General features: G+C 44.1%; 2 protein-coding genes across 2 annotated transcripts in view; both read left to right on the forward strand.

Moving 5' to 3' along the window:
• Nucleotides 1–15,139, forward strand: part of LOC146058640 (transient receptor potential cation channel subfamily M member 2-like) — a 561,103-nt gene that overhangs the window by 442,295 nt on the left and 103,669 nt on the right. The window lies entirely within an intron of this gene.
• Nucleotides 1–15,139, forward strand: part of LOC146058350 (transient receptor potential cation channel subfamily M member 2-like) — a 166,801-nt gene that overhangs the window by 121,855 nt on the left and 29,807 nt on the right. The window contains exon 3 of the mRNA XM_083170632.1: nucleotides 6,757–6,843. Within this exon, the coding sequence (XP_083026758.1) occupies nucleotides 6,757–6,843 (87 nt within the window). The remainder of the gene's footprint in view (nucleotides 1–6,756; nucleotides 6,844–15,139) is intronic.

The following is a 15,139-nucleotide window of genomic DNA, read 5'->3' on the forward strand; positions in this document are numbered from 1 at the left end:
TTTTACAGTGGAGGGAAAAAGGACTGTGTTCGGCCAGCCAAGTGTTTGACCCGGGTGGCGGTTCATTGCTCTCATTCCAGGATCTAAAAGATAAATACTCATTACATAACTCTAACTTCTTCATGTACCTTCAAGTCAGACACTATATACAAGCATTAAACTTACCTCCCCCCCCGCAAACAAAAACAAACACTATTTCGAGACTGCTAAAAAGATGGGAGAGGCAACCTTACAGACTTAAACATGTATACTCCCTCATAGTTGACATTCCATCCACACCACACATGGTCAAGCTTGCAGACAGATGGCAACAGGATTTAGGGGGCAACATCACTGGAGACATGCTGATGGAGGGCTTCACCATCACCATGAGGTCTCTCCACTCAGCATATCTGCAAGAGGTCCATCTACGAACGATTCATAGGGCCTACATGCCTCCCAGCGTCAGGGCTCATTTCATACCAGATGAAGAAGGGAGATGCATAAAATGCGGGAAAATATCGGCATCCCTTATGCACTGCTTTTGGGACTGCCCCAAAATCAGAAGGTTTTGGAACAAAATATTTGCATTCCTAAAATCAAAACTAAATCTCAGCTTAGCCCCCACACCCGCGGCTTGTATATGTCTGAGGTTCGCGGGGTGGTTAGATGAGTCCCAACTAGTCGACTTTGGCCCGTTACTTACTATACTTTTCACCATCTCGAAAAAATTAATCCTCAAGCATTGGACGGTCAGGTCTGGCCCGTTAATAAGCGAATTGCACAGAATGACCCTGCAACAAATGTATTACGACCGCAAATACCTCTATTCAACTTATAACAAAGGAGACTCAAGATTTCGCAAGAAGTGGGGTTATTACATCTCCACTTTAAATACAGACACACAAACAAAAATCTATCAATTCTCCGACCACCAGGAATGGTCCCTGCTTAGACATACCACACAGCAACTATTAAATTCCAGATAGTCCAGGCAGGGCAGCCAAGTGATTAGAAAGATTCATAAATCACATCTGGAATACCACAATTGGCAATAGTCCTTCGATGTAAATTTCATCATAGTGGAGATTAAGATATGCTCGTAGACCCCCCCCCACCTCTTCCCTCACAGGGAAAATTGATGGACACAGTGTCAAGTCCGATATACCCAATACACTAGATATCTCATACCCCCCTCCCCCTCCTGATTACCTACCCCGCCTTCCCCTCTCTTTCTTCCTTTTCTTCTTCTCCCCAACCACTTACTTTCTTTCTTCTCTATATTCAGTTATTAAGTTAGTAGTCATTAACAGGTAGATAGGTAAAAGGGCAAGCACGGTTAGCACATCTACATGTGGAAAGTGAAATGTTGAAAATCACGAAAAATTGGTCATAATAGCCTTCTGGAATCTAGCTCTAGAAGCGAGCTCTTATCCTTCCAGGAACTTTTCCAAACACATCCAAAGGCTCATGACCCGAACAGTCCTCGCACTTTTCATTGGTTGTATTTAGTGAATTCGTACCATGCATGACTTAAGGATTAATTCACCTCTCACTACCAATTGTTGTACCTCATTTATTGTACTACTCATTGTATTATCTTTATCTTATTGAAAATCAATAAAAATTGTTTATTCAAAAAAAAAAAAAAAAAAAAAATAGTGGGTAAACTATTTGGAGGATTTTTAAGAGATGGTATCCAGGAATATTTAGACCTTCATAGTTTACTCAGTAATAACCAACATGGGTTTGTGAAAAATTGTTCATGCCAAACTAATCTACTTGGTTTCTATGAAGAGGTTAGCAAAAACCTTGATAATGGAAACGCTGTAGATGTGATTTTCCTAGATTTTGCTAAAGCCTTCGATACAGTACCACACAAGAGGTTAATAAATAAAATGGAGTACATGGGATTAGGGGCAAATATCTGCAGATGGGTAGGGAACTGGCTGTGTAATAGAGAACAAAGAATGGTCGTGAACAGTGCCGTATCTAATATGATACCAGTACTAAGTGGAGTGCCACAGGGTTCGGTTCTTGGGCCCATTTTATTTAACATTTTTATTAACGATATTGGGATGGGGTTACTCAGCAATGTATCCATCTTTGCGGACAATACAAAACTGAACAGAGTTATTAAATCATCAAAAGATGTCACCATGCTTCAAAATGATCTTGACAATCTAGATGAGTGGGTAAAAAAGTGGAAGATGAGGTTCAATGTGAACAAATGCAAGTTCATGCACCTTGGGAGACATAACCATTGTGCTAGTTATAACCTAAGCGGGGATGAATTGGGTAAATCAGTACTCGAAAAGGATCTAGGAGTCCAAATAGACAACAAACTGGGGTGTAGTGCTCAATGTAATATAGCAACTAAAAAGGCCAATAAAACTCTAGCATGTATTAAAAGGGGCATGGAAACTAGGGACTCAAAAGTAATTATACCTCTGTACAAATCATTGGTTAGACCGCACCTCGAATACGCAGTGCAGTTCTGGGCCCCACACTATAAAAAGGACATCATACTGTAGATTTAGAAAAAATCCAAAGAAGAGCAAGAAAGCTTATTTGGGGAATGGAGAATTTAAGCTACAAGGAAAGATGAAACAATTTGGGACTATTTACACTAGAGAAGAGACGTTTAAGGGGGGGCATGCTCAACATGTATAAATATATTAGGGGCCAATATAAGGAACTGGCAAACACACTTTTTTCTGCTAGACTGGAATCTAGGATGCGAGGGCACAAGTTTAGATTAGAAGAAAAAAGATTTTGTTCATCTATAAGAAAAAAATTATTTACAGTCAGAGCAGTCAAACTTTGGAACTCTCTTCCTGGAGAAGTGGTGTCGGCAGACACTATAAATACGTTTATAATAAGGTTGGATTTATTGGTTAAAAACATCCACGGGTACGAATAAGTAACATAATTTAATTTAATCTTTAAAATATCAGAACCTTCTATACAACAAGGGATAAGCTACTATGAACATAGGATGAACTAGATGGACACAAGTCTTTATTCAGCCTCACCTACTATGTAACTATGTACTCACCCATGCGGCCCGGGAAGGGGAGTCACTCTCTGGGCTCTTACTCACTGCTGACACAGTTGGCGCCGTTACCCCATCCACTCCACCCAGCGCTGCACTCCTCTGCCTAGGCCCCTTTCCCTCACTGCCTCCTGGCTACTCTTTGTCCGGACTACTACTGCAGCTGCCGACACCCTAGCCTGCTGCATAGAGACACTACCACCATGCCACGTGACCTGCGCCGGCCAATCAGCCGTGCCCCTCTGTCTTCCAGCACTCGCCCAGTAGCAGCGCCTCTTCCTTTCCTAGAGAATGAGTGCTGGCGGCAGCCAGAGAGGGTGAGTCTGGCGGCTGTTATTTGGTGTGCGGACGTCAGCCGGTCGCCTCTTGCCGAGGCTTCTCACGCACATGGCCGCCGAGAGGGGGGGGGGGAGGGTACATTTTACCTGGGCCCGGGCCTATCAGGGGGCCCGGGGCCCGAGAACACATAAAAAACATTTTTTTTTTTTTTTTATCTCCAAGTGGTGCGGGTTCCTTGTAGCGGGAGTCGGGACTTGGAGCGTGGGCGGCGGTACATCAAAGGAGAGGCCGCGGTGAGCGGGGGGCTTCTTACTATCACACACTGCACTGTGTGTAGTGTGTTGTGCAGGCAGCGGCATTCCACCGCTGCGGAGCTTCCGTGCAGAGAGACTCTCGCGAGATGATGTCATCATCTCGCAGGTCTCCTGCCTGGATCTGCAGACTGCAGCAGCTGGGACCGGATGCTGCAGCCTGCTTGTGGGAGAGAGTCTGACAACAACAGGAAGGGGAAGGGGAAGGTGCGGTGTGGAGCCGGAGGAGCTCAGAGGCTGAGCTCACTGAACAAGTGCTGAGTCTGACACACTGACACAGAAAACACCCTGTGCACCCAGTCTAAAAACAAGTAGTAAGTACACTTGTCTCCTCTCCTCTGCCTGGCTTAATTTCTATGATGTATTTGTATATATATATATATATAAATATATATATATATTATATATATATAATCTATATATATATATATATTATATATATATATAGATTATATATATATATATATTGATTATATATATATATATAATCTATATATATATATATACATATATATTCTATATATATATATATATATATATATATATATATATATATACACACACATCTCTGTGGCATATGTATAATGGGCATCTCTGTGTGGCATATGTATAATAACTGTTACGGAGCGGGGCATATGTATAATGGGCATCACGGTGTGGGGATATGTATAATGGGCATCACGGTGTGGGGCATATGTATAATGGGCATCACGGTGTGTGGCATATGTATAATGGGCATCACGGTGTGGGGCATATGTATAATGAGCATCACGGTGTGGGGCATATGTATAATGGGCATCACGGTGTGGGGCATATGTTTAATGAGCATCACGGTGTGTGGCATATGTATAATGGAGCATCACGGTGTGGGGCATATGTATAATGGGCATCACGGTGTGTGGCATATGTATAATGAGCATCACGGTGTGGGGCATATGTATAATGGGCATGACGGTGTGGGGCATATGTATAATGGGCATCACGGTGTGGCATATGTATAATGGGCATCACGGTGTGTGGCATATGTATAATGGACATCACGGTGTGGGGCATATGTATAATGGGCATCACGGTGTGTGGCATATGTATAATGGGCATCACGGTGTGTGGCACATATATAATCATCATCACACTGTGTGGTATATGTATAATGGGCATCACGGTGTGTGGCATATGTATAATGGGCATCACGGTGTGTGACATATGTATAATGGGCATCACGGTGTGCGGCATATGTATAATGGACATCACGGTGTGGGGCATATGTATAATGGGCATCACGGTGTGTGGCATATGTATAATGGGCATCACGGTGTGTGGCACATATATAATCATCATCACACTGTGTGGTATATGTATAATGGGCATCACGGTGTGTGGCATATGTATAATGGGCATCACGGTGTGTGACATATGTATAATGGGCATCACGGTGTGGGGCATATGTATAATGGACATCACGGTGTGTGGCATATGTATAATGGAGCATCACGGTGTGGGGCATATGTATAATGGGCTTGACGGTGTGGGGCATATGTATAACGGGCATCTCTGTGAGTGGCATATGTATAATAAGCGTTACAATGTGGGGCATATGTATAATAAGTGTGACAGAGTGAGGAATTATGTTTTTCTTTTTTTTCTCTCTCCTTTTTTTTAATGTAATGCCCCGCCCCTTTTGTAGCTCCTCCCACATCTCCTCCGCCCACTTTCTGCCCCCGCCCACAGTTCCTGAACCTATTTTCCTACAAAAATAGCACTGCTGTTTCACCCCCCCCCCCTTCCCCCATGGGGGCCCTGGGAAGTTGTTGTACCGGGGCCCAGGATTTCTCTTGGCAGCCCTGCTCACGCACACTGCCTAGCCCTACCACAGGGATTTTTCTTCGACTTGATTCACTAAAACAGCTAATGCTCGGCTGATGGTTAATCTTAGTAATCCTTCCTAAGAACTGTTACACAATTGTGACAACTGCACAAAAACAAGTTTAGCGGTTTTCGAGATTAGTGCGTTCAGACAGTCAGATGTACTTCGGGGGCTTACTTAAATACAATGTTAGGGTAATATACAAAATGATGTTGATTATGGCGCTGCGGTCCTTTTAAAACAGAGTGGTGCGGTGAAATCACCAACAGGGGGATGTATCCTCAATTCTTCCGTCAGTCGATTTAATTAAATCTCAAACTGACCTGAAAGAATTTCCCTATGTGCATGTAAAGGTTTCTTTGTACTTCTCCCGACCTCCGCATGCACAGTGGATAGCCCGATTCAATAATGGGGTTCTATCGTCAGAAGGAAATGTATCCTCAATTCTTCTGTTTTAATTGTATGTATTTTTGGAGAAATAAATTGGAGTTTTTTGCTACCCACCTTTGGAAGTCAGCGGTCCATTTGGGTCCTGGGATGAAAAGAGTTGGATCCAAAGATACCTTTCAGTGCATATAGGGCACTTATTCTCGGTGAGTGCATGCCTCAAGGGGCCCCTGTTTGTAGGATCATATCTGACTGTCCATTGTAGATGCAGATGTCGGGAGAATTGTAAAGAAACCTTTATACGCATATAGGGACATTCTTCCAGGTCAGTTTGACATTTTGCTTTATCAACTGGACGGAAGAATTGAGGATACATTTCCTTCTGACGATAGAACCCCATTATTGAATCGGGCTATCCACTGTGCATGCGGAGGTCGGGAGAAGTACAAAGAAACCTTTACATGCACATAGGGAAATTCTTTCAGGTCAGTTTGAGATTTAATTAAATCGACTGACGGAAGAATTGAGGATACATCCCCCTGTTGGTGATTTCACCGCACCACTCTGTTTTAAAAGGACCGCAGCGCCATAATCAACATCATTTTGTATATTTCTGTATTTGTAGAGGTTTCAGGAACCTTTAGGTGTTGGTAGGCGGCAGCAGTCCTAGGCGCTGTCATTATTTTCTTATTCTTGTCCAAGTATAATGTTAGGGTAATGTGCAGGGTCCTTACAAGAGCTCAGGATGGGATAATTCTGGGAAGTAAAGGGAACGTCTGGAAACCCTGGCCTGCATACAGAGTGATGGATGGAGAATGTGTGCTAGACCTGTGTCTATGATGTTCCTGTAGCTGTGTAATCATTGTACTTTGTATCCCCAGAAACCCAATGGGACGCACGGGACTGAGAGGAGTGGGCAGCCTGCGCTGGTTTGGACCAAACCACTCTCTTCATCCAGTACTGACACGGTGAGATGTAACACGTCATTTATCACTACATATATGTGACACATGTGTGCTGCACTGATTGCATGCCGACTTGGTGACTCTGTTCTCTTTCAGAAATGGTCTAAATCTAGGGTGGCTGGACTTTTGCAACCCAGGATCTACGCTTACTTACCTGGGATCTACCGGCATCTCCCCCTGTGTAAAATATACCCCTCCAAATGCAATACGTCCCTTACACATTATGCCTCACAGAATGTGCCTGAAATTCATGTTCTGACACACAGGGAATGTTCCCGAAATCCACATTCTGGCACAGGGAATGTTCCCGAAATCCACATTCTAACACAGGGAATGAGCCGAAATCCACAATAAGACACAGGGAATGTGCCCATAATCCACATTCTAACACAGGGATTGTGCCCGAAATCCACATCCTGACACAGGGAATGTTCCCAAAATCCACATTCTAACACAGGAAATGTTCCCGAAATCCCCATTGTGACACAGGGAATGAGCCAAAATCCACAATAAGACACAGGGAATGTGCCCGAAATCCACATTCTGACACAGGGAATGTGCACGAAATCCACATCCTGACACAGGGAATGTTCCCGAAATCCACATTGTAACACAAGGAATGAGCCGAAATCCACAATAAGACACAGGGAATGTGCCCGAAATCCACATTCTAAAACAGGGATTGTGCCCGAAATCCACATTCTGACCCAGGGAATGTTCCCGAAATCCCCATTGTGACACAGGGAATGAGCCAAAATCCACAATAAGACACAGGGAATGTGCCCGACATCCACATTCTGACACAGGGAATGTGCCCGAAATCCACATTCTGACACAGGGAATGAGCCCGAAATCCACATTCTGACGCAGGGAATGAGCCCGAAATTCACATTCTGACACAGGGATTGTGCCCGAAATCCACATACTGACACAGGGAATGAGACAAAAATTCACATCCTGACCCAGGGAATGTTCCCGAAATCAACATTCTAACACAGGGAATGAGCCGAAATCCACAATAAGACACAGGGAATGTGCCCGAAATTCACATTCTGACAAAAGGAATGAGCCAGAAATTCACATTCTGACACTGGGAATGAGCCAGAAATTCACATTCTGACACACAGGGAATGAGCCAGAAATTCACATTCTGACACACAGGGAATGAGCCAGAAATTCACATTCTGAAACACAGGGAATGAGGCCGAAATTCACATTCTGACACACAGGTAATGAGGCCGAAATTCACATTCTGACACAGGGAATGAGCCAGAAATTGACATTCTGACACACAGGGAATGAGCCGGAAATTCACATTCTGACACAGTGAATGAGCCGAAATTCACATTCTGACACACAGGGAATGAGCCAGAAATTCTCATTCTGACACACAGGGAATGAGCCAGAAATTCTCATTCTGACACAGGGAATGAGCCAGAAATTCACATTCTGACACACAGGGAATGAGCCAGAAATTCACATTCTGACACACAGGGAATGAGCCAGAAATTCACATTCTGACACACAGGGAATGAGGCCGAAATTCACATTTTGACACAGGGAATGAGTCGAAATTCACATTGTGACACAGGGAATGAGCCCGAAATTCACATTCTGACACACAGGGAATGAGCCAGAAATTCACATTCTGACACACAGGGAATGAGCCGAAATTCACATTCTGACACAGGTAATGAGCCGAAATTCACATTCTGACACACAGGGAATGAGCCTGAAATTCACATTCTGACAAGGGGAATGAGCCCGAAATTCACATTCTGACAAGGGGAATGAGCCCGAAATTCACATTCTGACACAGGGAATGAGCCGAAATTCACATTGTGACACACAGGGAATGAGCCCGAAATTCACATTGTGACACACAGGGAATGAGCCCGAAATTCACATTCTGACACACAGGGAATGAGCCAGAAATTCACATTCTGACACACAGGGAATGAGCCAGAAATTCACATTCTGACACATGGAATGAGCCAGAAATTCACATTGTGACACAGGTAATGAGCCAGAAATTCACATTCTGACACACAGGGAATGAGCCAGAAATTCACATTCTGACACACAGGGAATGAGCCAGAAATTCACATTCTGACACACAGGGAATGAGCCAGTAATTCACATTCTGAAACACAGGGAATGAGGCCGAAATTCACATTCTGACACACAGGTAATGAGGCCGAAATTCACATTCTGACACAGGGAATGAGCCAGAAATTGACATTCTGACACACAGGGAATGAGCCGGAAATTCACATTCTGACACAGTGAATGAGCCGAAATTCACATTCTGACACACAGGGAATGAGCCAGAAATTCTCATTCTGACACACAGGGAATGAGCCAGAAATTCTCATTCTGACACAGGGAATGAGCCAGAAATTCACATTCTGACACACAGGGAATGAGCCAGAAATTCACATTCTGACACACAGGGAATGAGCCAGAAATTCACATTCTGACACACAGGGAATGAGGCCGAAATTCACATTTTGACACAGGGAATGAGCCGAAATTCACATTGTGACACAGGGAATGAGCCCGAAATTCACATTCTGACACACAGGGAATGAGCCAGAAATTCACATTCTGACACACAGGGAATGAGCCGAAATTCACATTCTGACACAGGTAATGAGCCGAAATTCACATTCTGACACACAGGGAATGAGCCTGAAATTCACATTCTGACAAGGGGAATGAGCCCGAAATTCACATTCTGACAAGGGGAATGAGCCCGAAATTCACATTCTGACACAGGGAATGAGCCGAAATTCACATTCTGACACAGGGAATGAGCCGAAATTCACATTGTGACACACAGGGAATGAGCCAGAAATTCACATTCTGACACACAGGGAATGAGCCGAAATTCACATTCTAACACAGGGAATGAGCCCGAAATTCACATTCTGACACAGGGAATGAGCCCGAAATTCACATTCTGACACAGGTAATGAGCCGAAATTCACATTCTGACACTTGGAATGAGCCAGAAATTCACATTCTGGCACTGGGAATGAGCCCGAAATTCACATTCTGACACAGGGAATGAGCCAGAAATTCACATTGTGACACAGGGAATGAGCCGGAAATTCACATTCTGACACACATGGAATGTGCCCGATATTCACATTCTGACACAGGGAATGAGCCCGAAATTCACATTCTGACACAGGGAATGAGCCCGAAATTCACATTCTGACACACAGGGAATGAGCCAGAAATTCTCATTCTGACACACAGGGAATGAGCCAGAAATTCTCATTCTGACACAGGGAATGAGCCAGAAATTCACATTCTGACACACAGGGAATGAGCCAGAAATTCACATTCTGACACACAGGGAATGAGCCAGAAATTCACATTCTGACACACAGGGAATGAGGCCGAAATTCACATTTTGACACAGGGAATGAGTCGAAATTCACATTGTGACACAGGGAATGAGCCCGAAATTCACATTCTGACACACAGGGAATGAGCCAGAAATTCACATTCTGACACACAGGGAATGAGCCGAAATTCACATTCTGACACAGGTAATGAGCCGAAATTCACATTCTGACACACAGGGAATGAGCCTGAAATTCACATTCTGACAAGGGGAATGAGCCCGAAATTCACATTCTGACAAGGGGAATGAGCCCGAAATTCACATTCTGACACAGGGAATGAGCCGAAATTCACATTGTGACACACAGGGAATGAGCCAGAAATTCACATTCTGACACACAGGGAATGAGCCAGAAATTCACATTCTGACACATGGAATGAGCCAGAAATTCACATTGTGACACAGGTAATGAGCCAGAAATTCACATTCTGACACACAGGGAATGAGCCAGAAATTCACATTCTGACACACAGGGAATGAGCCAGAAATTCACATTGTGAAACACAGGGAATGAGGCCGAAATTCACATTCTGACACACAGGTAACGAGGCCGAAATTCACATTCTGACACAGGGAATGAGCCAGAAATTGACATTCTGACACACAGGGAATGAGCCGGAAATTCACATTCTGACACAGTGAATGAGCCGAAATTCACATTCTGACACACAGGGAATGAGCCAGAAATTCTCATTCTGACACACAGGGAATGAGCCAGAAATTCTCATTCTGACACAGGGAATGAGCCAGAAATTCACATTCTGACACACAGGGAATGAGCCAGAAATTCACATTCTGACACACAGGGAATGAGCCAGAAATTCACATTCTGACACACAGGGAATGAGCCAGAAATTCACATTCTGACACACAGGGAATGAGGCCGAAATTCACATTTTGACACAGGGAATGAGCCGAAATTCACATTGTGACACAGGGAATGAGCCCGAAATTCACATTCTGACACACAGGGAATGAGCCAGAAATTCACATTCTGACACACAGGGAATGAGCCGAAATTCACATTCTGACACAGGTAATGAGCCGAAATTCACATTCTGACACACAGGGAATGAGCCTGAAATTCACATTCTGACAAGGGGAATGAGCCCGAAATTCACATTCTGACAAGGGGAATGAGCCCGAAATTCACATTCTGACACAGGGAATGAGCCGAAATTCACATTGTGACACACAGGGAATGAGCCCGAAATTCACATTCTGACACACAGGGAATGAGCCAGAAATTCACATTCTGACACACAGGGAATGAGCCGAAATTCACATTCTAACACAGGGAATGAGCCCGAAATTCACATTCTGACACAGGGAATGAGCCCGAAATTCACATTCTGACACAGGTAATGAGCCGAAATTCACATTCTGACACTTGGAATGAGCCAGAAATTCACATTCTGGCACTGGGAATGAGCCCGAAATTCACATTCTGACACAGGGAATGAGCCAGAAATTCACATTGTGACACAGGGAATGAGCCGGAAATTCACATTCTGACACACATGGAATGTGCCCGATATTCACATTCTGACACAGGGAATGAGCCCGAAATTCACATTCTGACACAGGGAATGAGCCCGAAATTCACATTCTGACACAGGGAATGAGCCCGAAATTCACATTCTGACAAGGGGAATGAGCCCGAAATTCACATTCTGACACAGGGAATGAGCCGAAATTCACATTGTGACACACAGGGAATGAGCCCGAAATTCACATTCTGACACACAGGGAATGAGCCAGAAATTCACATTCTGACACAGGGAATGTGCCCAAAATTCACATTCTGACACAGGGAATGAGCCAGAAATTCACATTCTGACACACAGGGAATGAGCCAGAAATTCAGATTCTGACACACAGGGAATGTGCCCGAAATTCACATTCTGACACAGGGAATGAGCCAGAAATTCACATTCTGACACACAGGGAATGAGCCAGAAATTCACATTCTGACACACAGGGAATGAGGCCGAAATTCACATTCTGAAACACAGGGAATGAGGCCGAAATTCACATTCTGACACGGGGAATGAGCCAGAAATTCACATTCTGACACACAGGGAATGAGCCGGAAATTCACATTCTGACACAGTGAATGAGCTGAAATGCACATTCTGACACAGGGAGTGAGCCAGAAATTCCCTGACACACAGGGAATGAGCCAGAAATTCACATTCTGACACAGGGAATGAGGCCGAAATTCACATTCTGACACGGGGAATGAGCCCGAAATTCACATTCTGACACGGGGAATGAGCCCGAAATTCACATTCTGACACAGGGAATGAGCCGAAATTCACATTGTGACACAGAGAATGAGCCCGAAATTCACATTCTGACACACAGGGAATGAGCCAGAAATTCACATTCTGACACAGGGAATGAGCCCGAAATTCACATTCTGACACAGGGAATGAATCAGAAATTCACATTGTGACACAGGGAATGAGCCGAAATTCACATTCTGACACACAGGGAATGAGCCAGAAATTCTCATTCTGACACACAGGGAATGAGCCAGAAATTCTCATTCTGACACAGGGAATGAGCCAGAAATTCACATTCTGACACACAGGGAATGAGCCAGAAATTCACATTCTGACACACAGGGAATGAGCCAGAAATTCACATTCTGACACACAGGGAATGAGGCCGAAATTCACATTTTGACACAGGGAATGAGCCGAAATTCACATTGTGACACAGGGAATGAGCCCGAAATTCACATTCTGACACACAGGGAATGAGCCAGAAATTCACATTCTGACACACAGGGAATGAGCCGAAATTCACATTCTGACACAGGTAATGAGCCGAAATTCACATTCTGACACACAGGGAATGAGCCAGAAATTCACATTCTGACACACAGGGAATGAGCCGAAATTCACATTCTAACACAGGGAATGAGCCCGAAATTCACATTCTGACACAGGGAATGAGCCGGAAATTCACATTGTGACACACAGGGAATGAGCCCGAAATTCACATTCTGACACAGGGAATGAGCCGAAATTCACATTCTGACACTGGGAATGAGCCCGAAATTCACATTCTGACACAGGGAACGAGCCCGAAATTCATATTCTGACACAGGGAATGAGCCAGAAATTCACATTGTGACACAGGGAATGTGCCCGAAATTCACATTGTGACACAGGGAATGAGCCCAAATTCACATTCTGACACAGGGAATGAGCTGGAAATTCACATTCTGACACAGGGAATGAGCCGAAATTCACATTCTGACACAGGGAATGAGCCGAAATTCACATTCTGACACAGGGAATGAGCCAGAAATTCACATTCTGACACAGGGAATGAGCCGAAATTTACATTCTGACACAGGGAATGAGCCGAAATTCACATTCTGACACAGGGAATGAGCCGAAATTCACATTCTGACACAGGGAATGAGCCAGAACATCACATTCTGACACAGGGAATGAGCCTAAAATTCACATTGTGACACAGGGAATGAGCCAGAAATTCACATTCTGACACAGAGAATGAGCCAGAAATTCACATTCTGACACACAGGGAATTAGCAGTTCTAATCAACATTCTGTAAATGAACATAAAAGCACACACACCGCAAGTATACACCCCACATGATAGTGTGTGCTCTCTGGGGAGATTCCTGGCACTGACTGAAAGCAGCACATTATACTTTTATAGGAAATGGGGGACTCGGGGTGAATGCGATGGGATTATGGACAGATCAGCAGCACATTATACTTTTATAGGAAATGGGGGGACTCGGGGTGAATGCGATGGGATTATATACAGATCAGCAGCACATTATACTTTTATAGGAAATGGGGGGACTCGGGGTGAATGCGATGGGATTATGTACAGATCAGCAGCACATTATACTTTTATAGGAAATGGGGGACTCGGGGTGAATGCGATGGGATTATGGACAGATCAGCAGCACATTATACTTTTATAGGAAATGGGGGGACTCGGGGTGAATGCGATGGGATTATGGACAGATCAGCAGCACATTATACTTTTATAGGAAATGGGGGGACTCGGGGTAAATGCGATGGGATTATGGACAGATCAGCAGCACATTATACTTTTATAGGAAATGGGGGGACTCGGGTGAATGCGATGGGATTATATACAGATCAGCAGCACATTATACTTTTATAGGGAATGGGGGGACTCGGGGTGAATGCGATGGGATTATATACAGATCAGCAGCACATTATACTTTTATAGGGAATGGGGGACTCGGGGGGAAAGCGATGGGATTATGTACAGATCAGCAGCACATTAAACTTTTATAGGAAATGGGTGGACTCGGGGTGAATGCGATGGGATTATGTACAGATCAGCAGCACATTATACTTTTATAGGGAATGGGGGACTCGGGGGGAAAGCGATGGGATTATGTACAGATTAGCAGCACATTATACTTTTATAGGAAATGGGGGGACTCGAGTGAATGCGATGGGATTATGTACAGATCAGCAGCACATTATACTTTTATAGGAAATAGGGGGACTCGAGTGAATGCGATGGGATTATGTACAGATCAGCAGCACATTATACTTTTATAGGAAATGGGGGGATTTGGGTGAATGCGATGGGATTATGTACAGATCAGCAGCACATTATACTTTTATAGGAAATGGGGGGACTCTGGGTGAATGCAATTTGATTATGTACAGATCAGCAGCACATTATACTTTTATAGGAAATGGGGGGACTCTGGGTGAATGCAATTTGATTATGTACAGATCAGCAGCACATTATACTTTTATAGGAATTGGGGGGACTCGGGGTGAATGCAATGGGATTATGGACAGATCAGCAGCACATTATACTTTTATAGGAAATGGGGGGACTCAGGGT

This window comes from Crinia signifera, chromosome 2, assembly GCF_055691185.1.
Source record: "Crinia signifera chromosome 2, ASM5569118v1, whole genome shotgun sequence".
Taxonomy (NCBI): domain Eukaryota; kingdom Metazoa; phylum Chordata; class Amphibia; order Anura; family Myobatrachidae; genus Crinia; species Crinia signifera.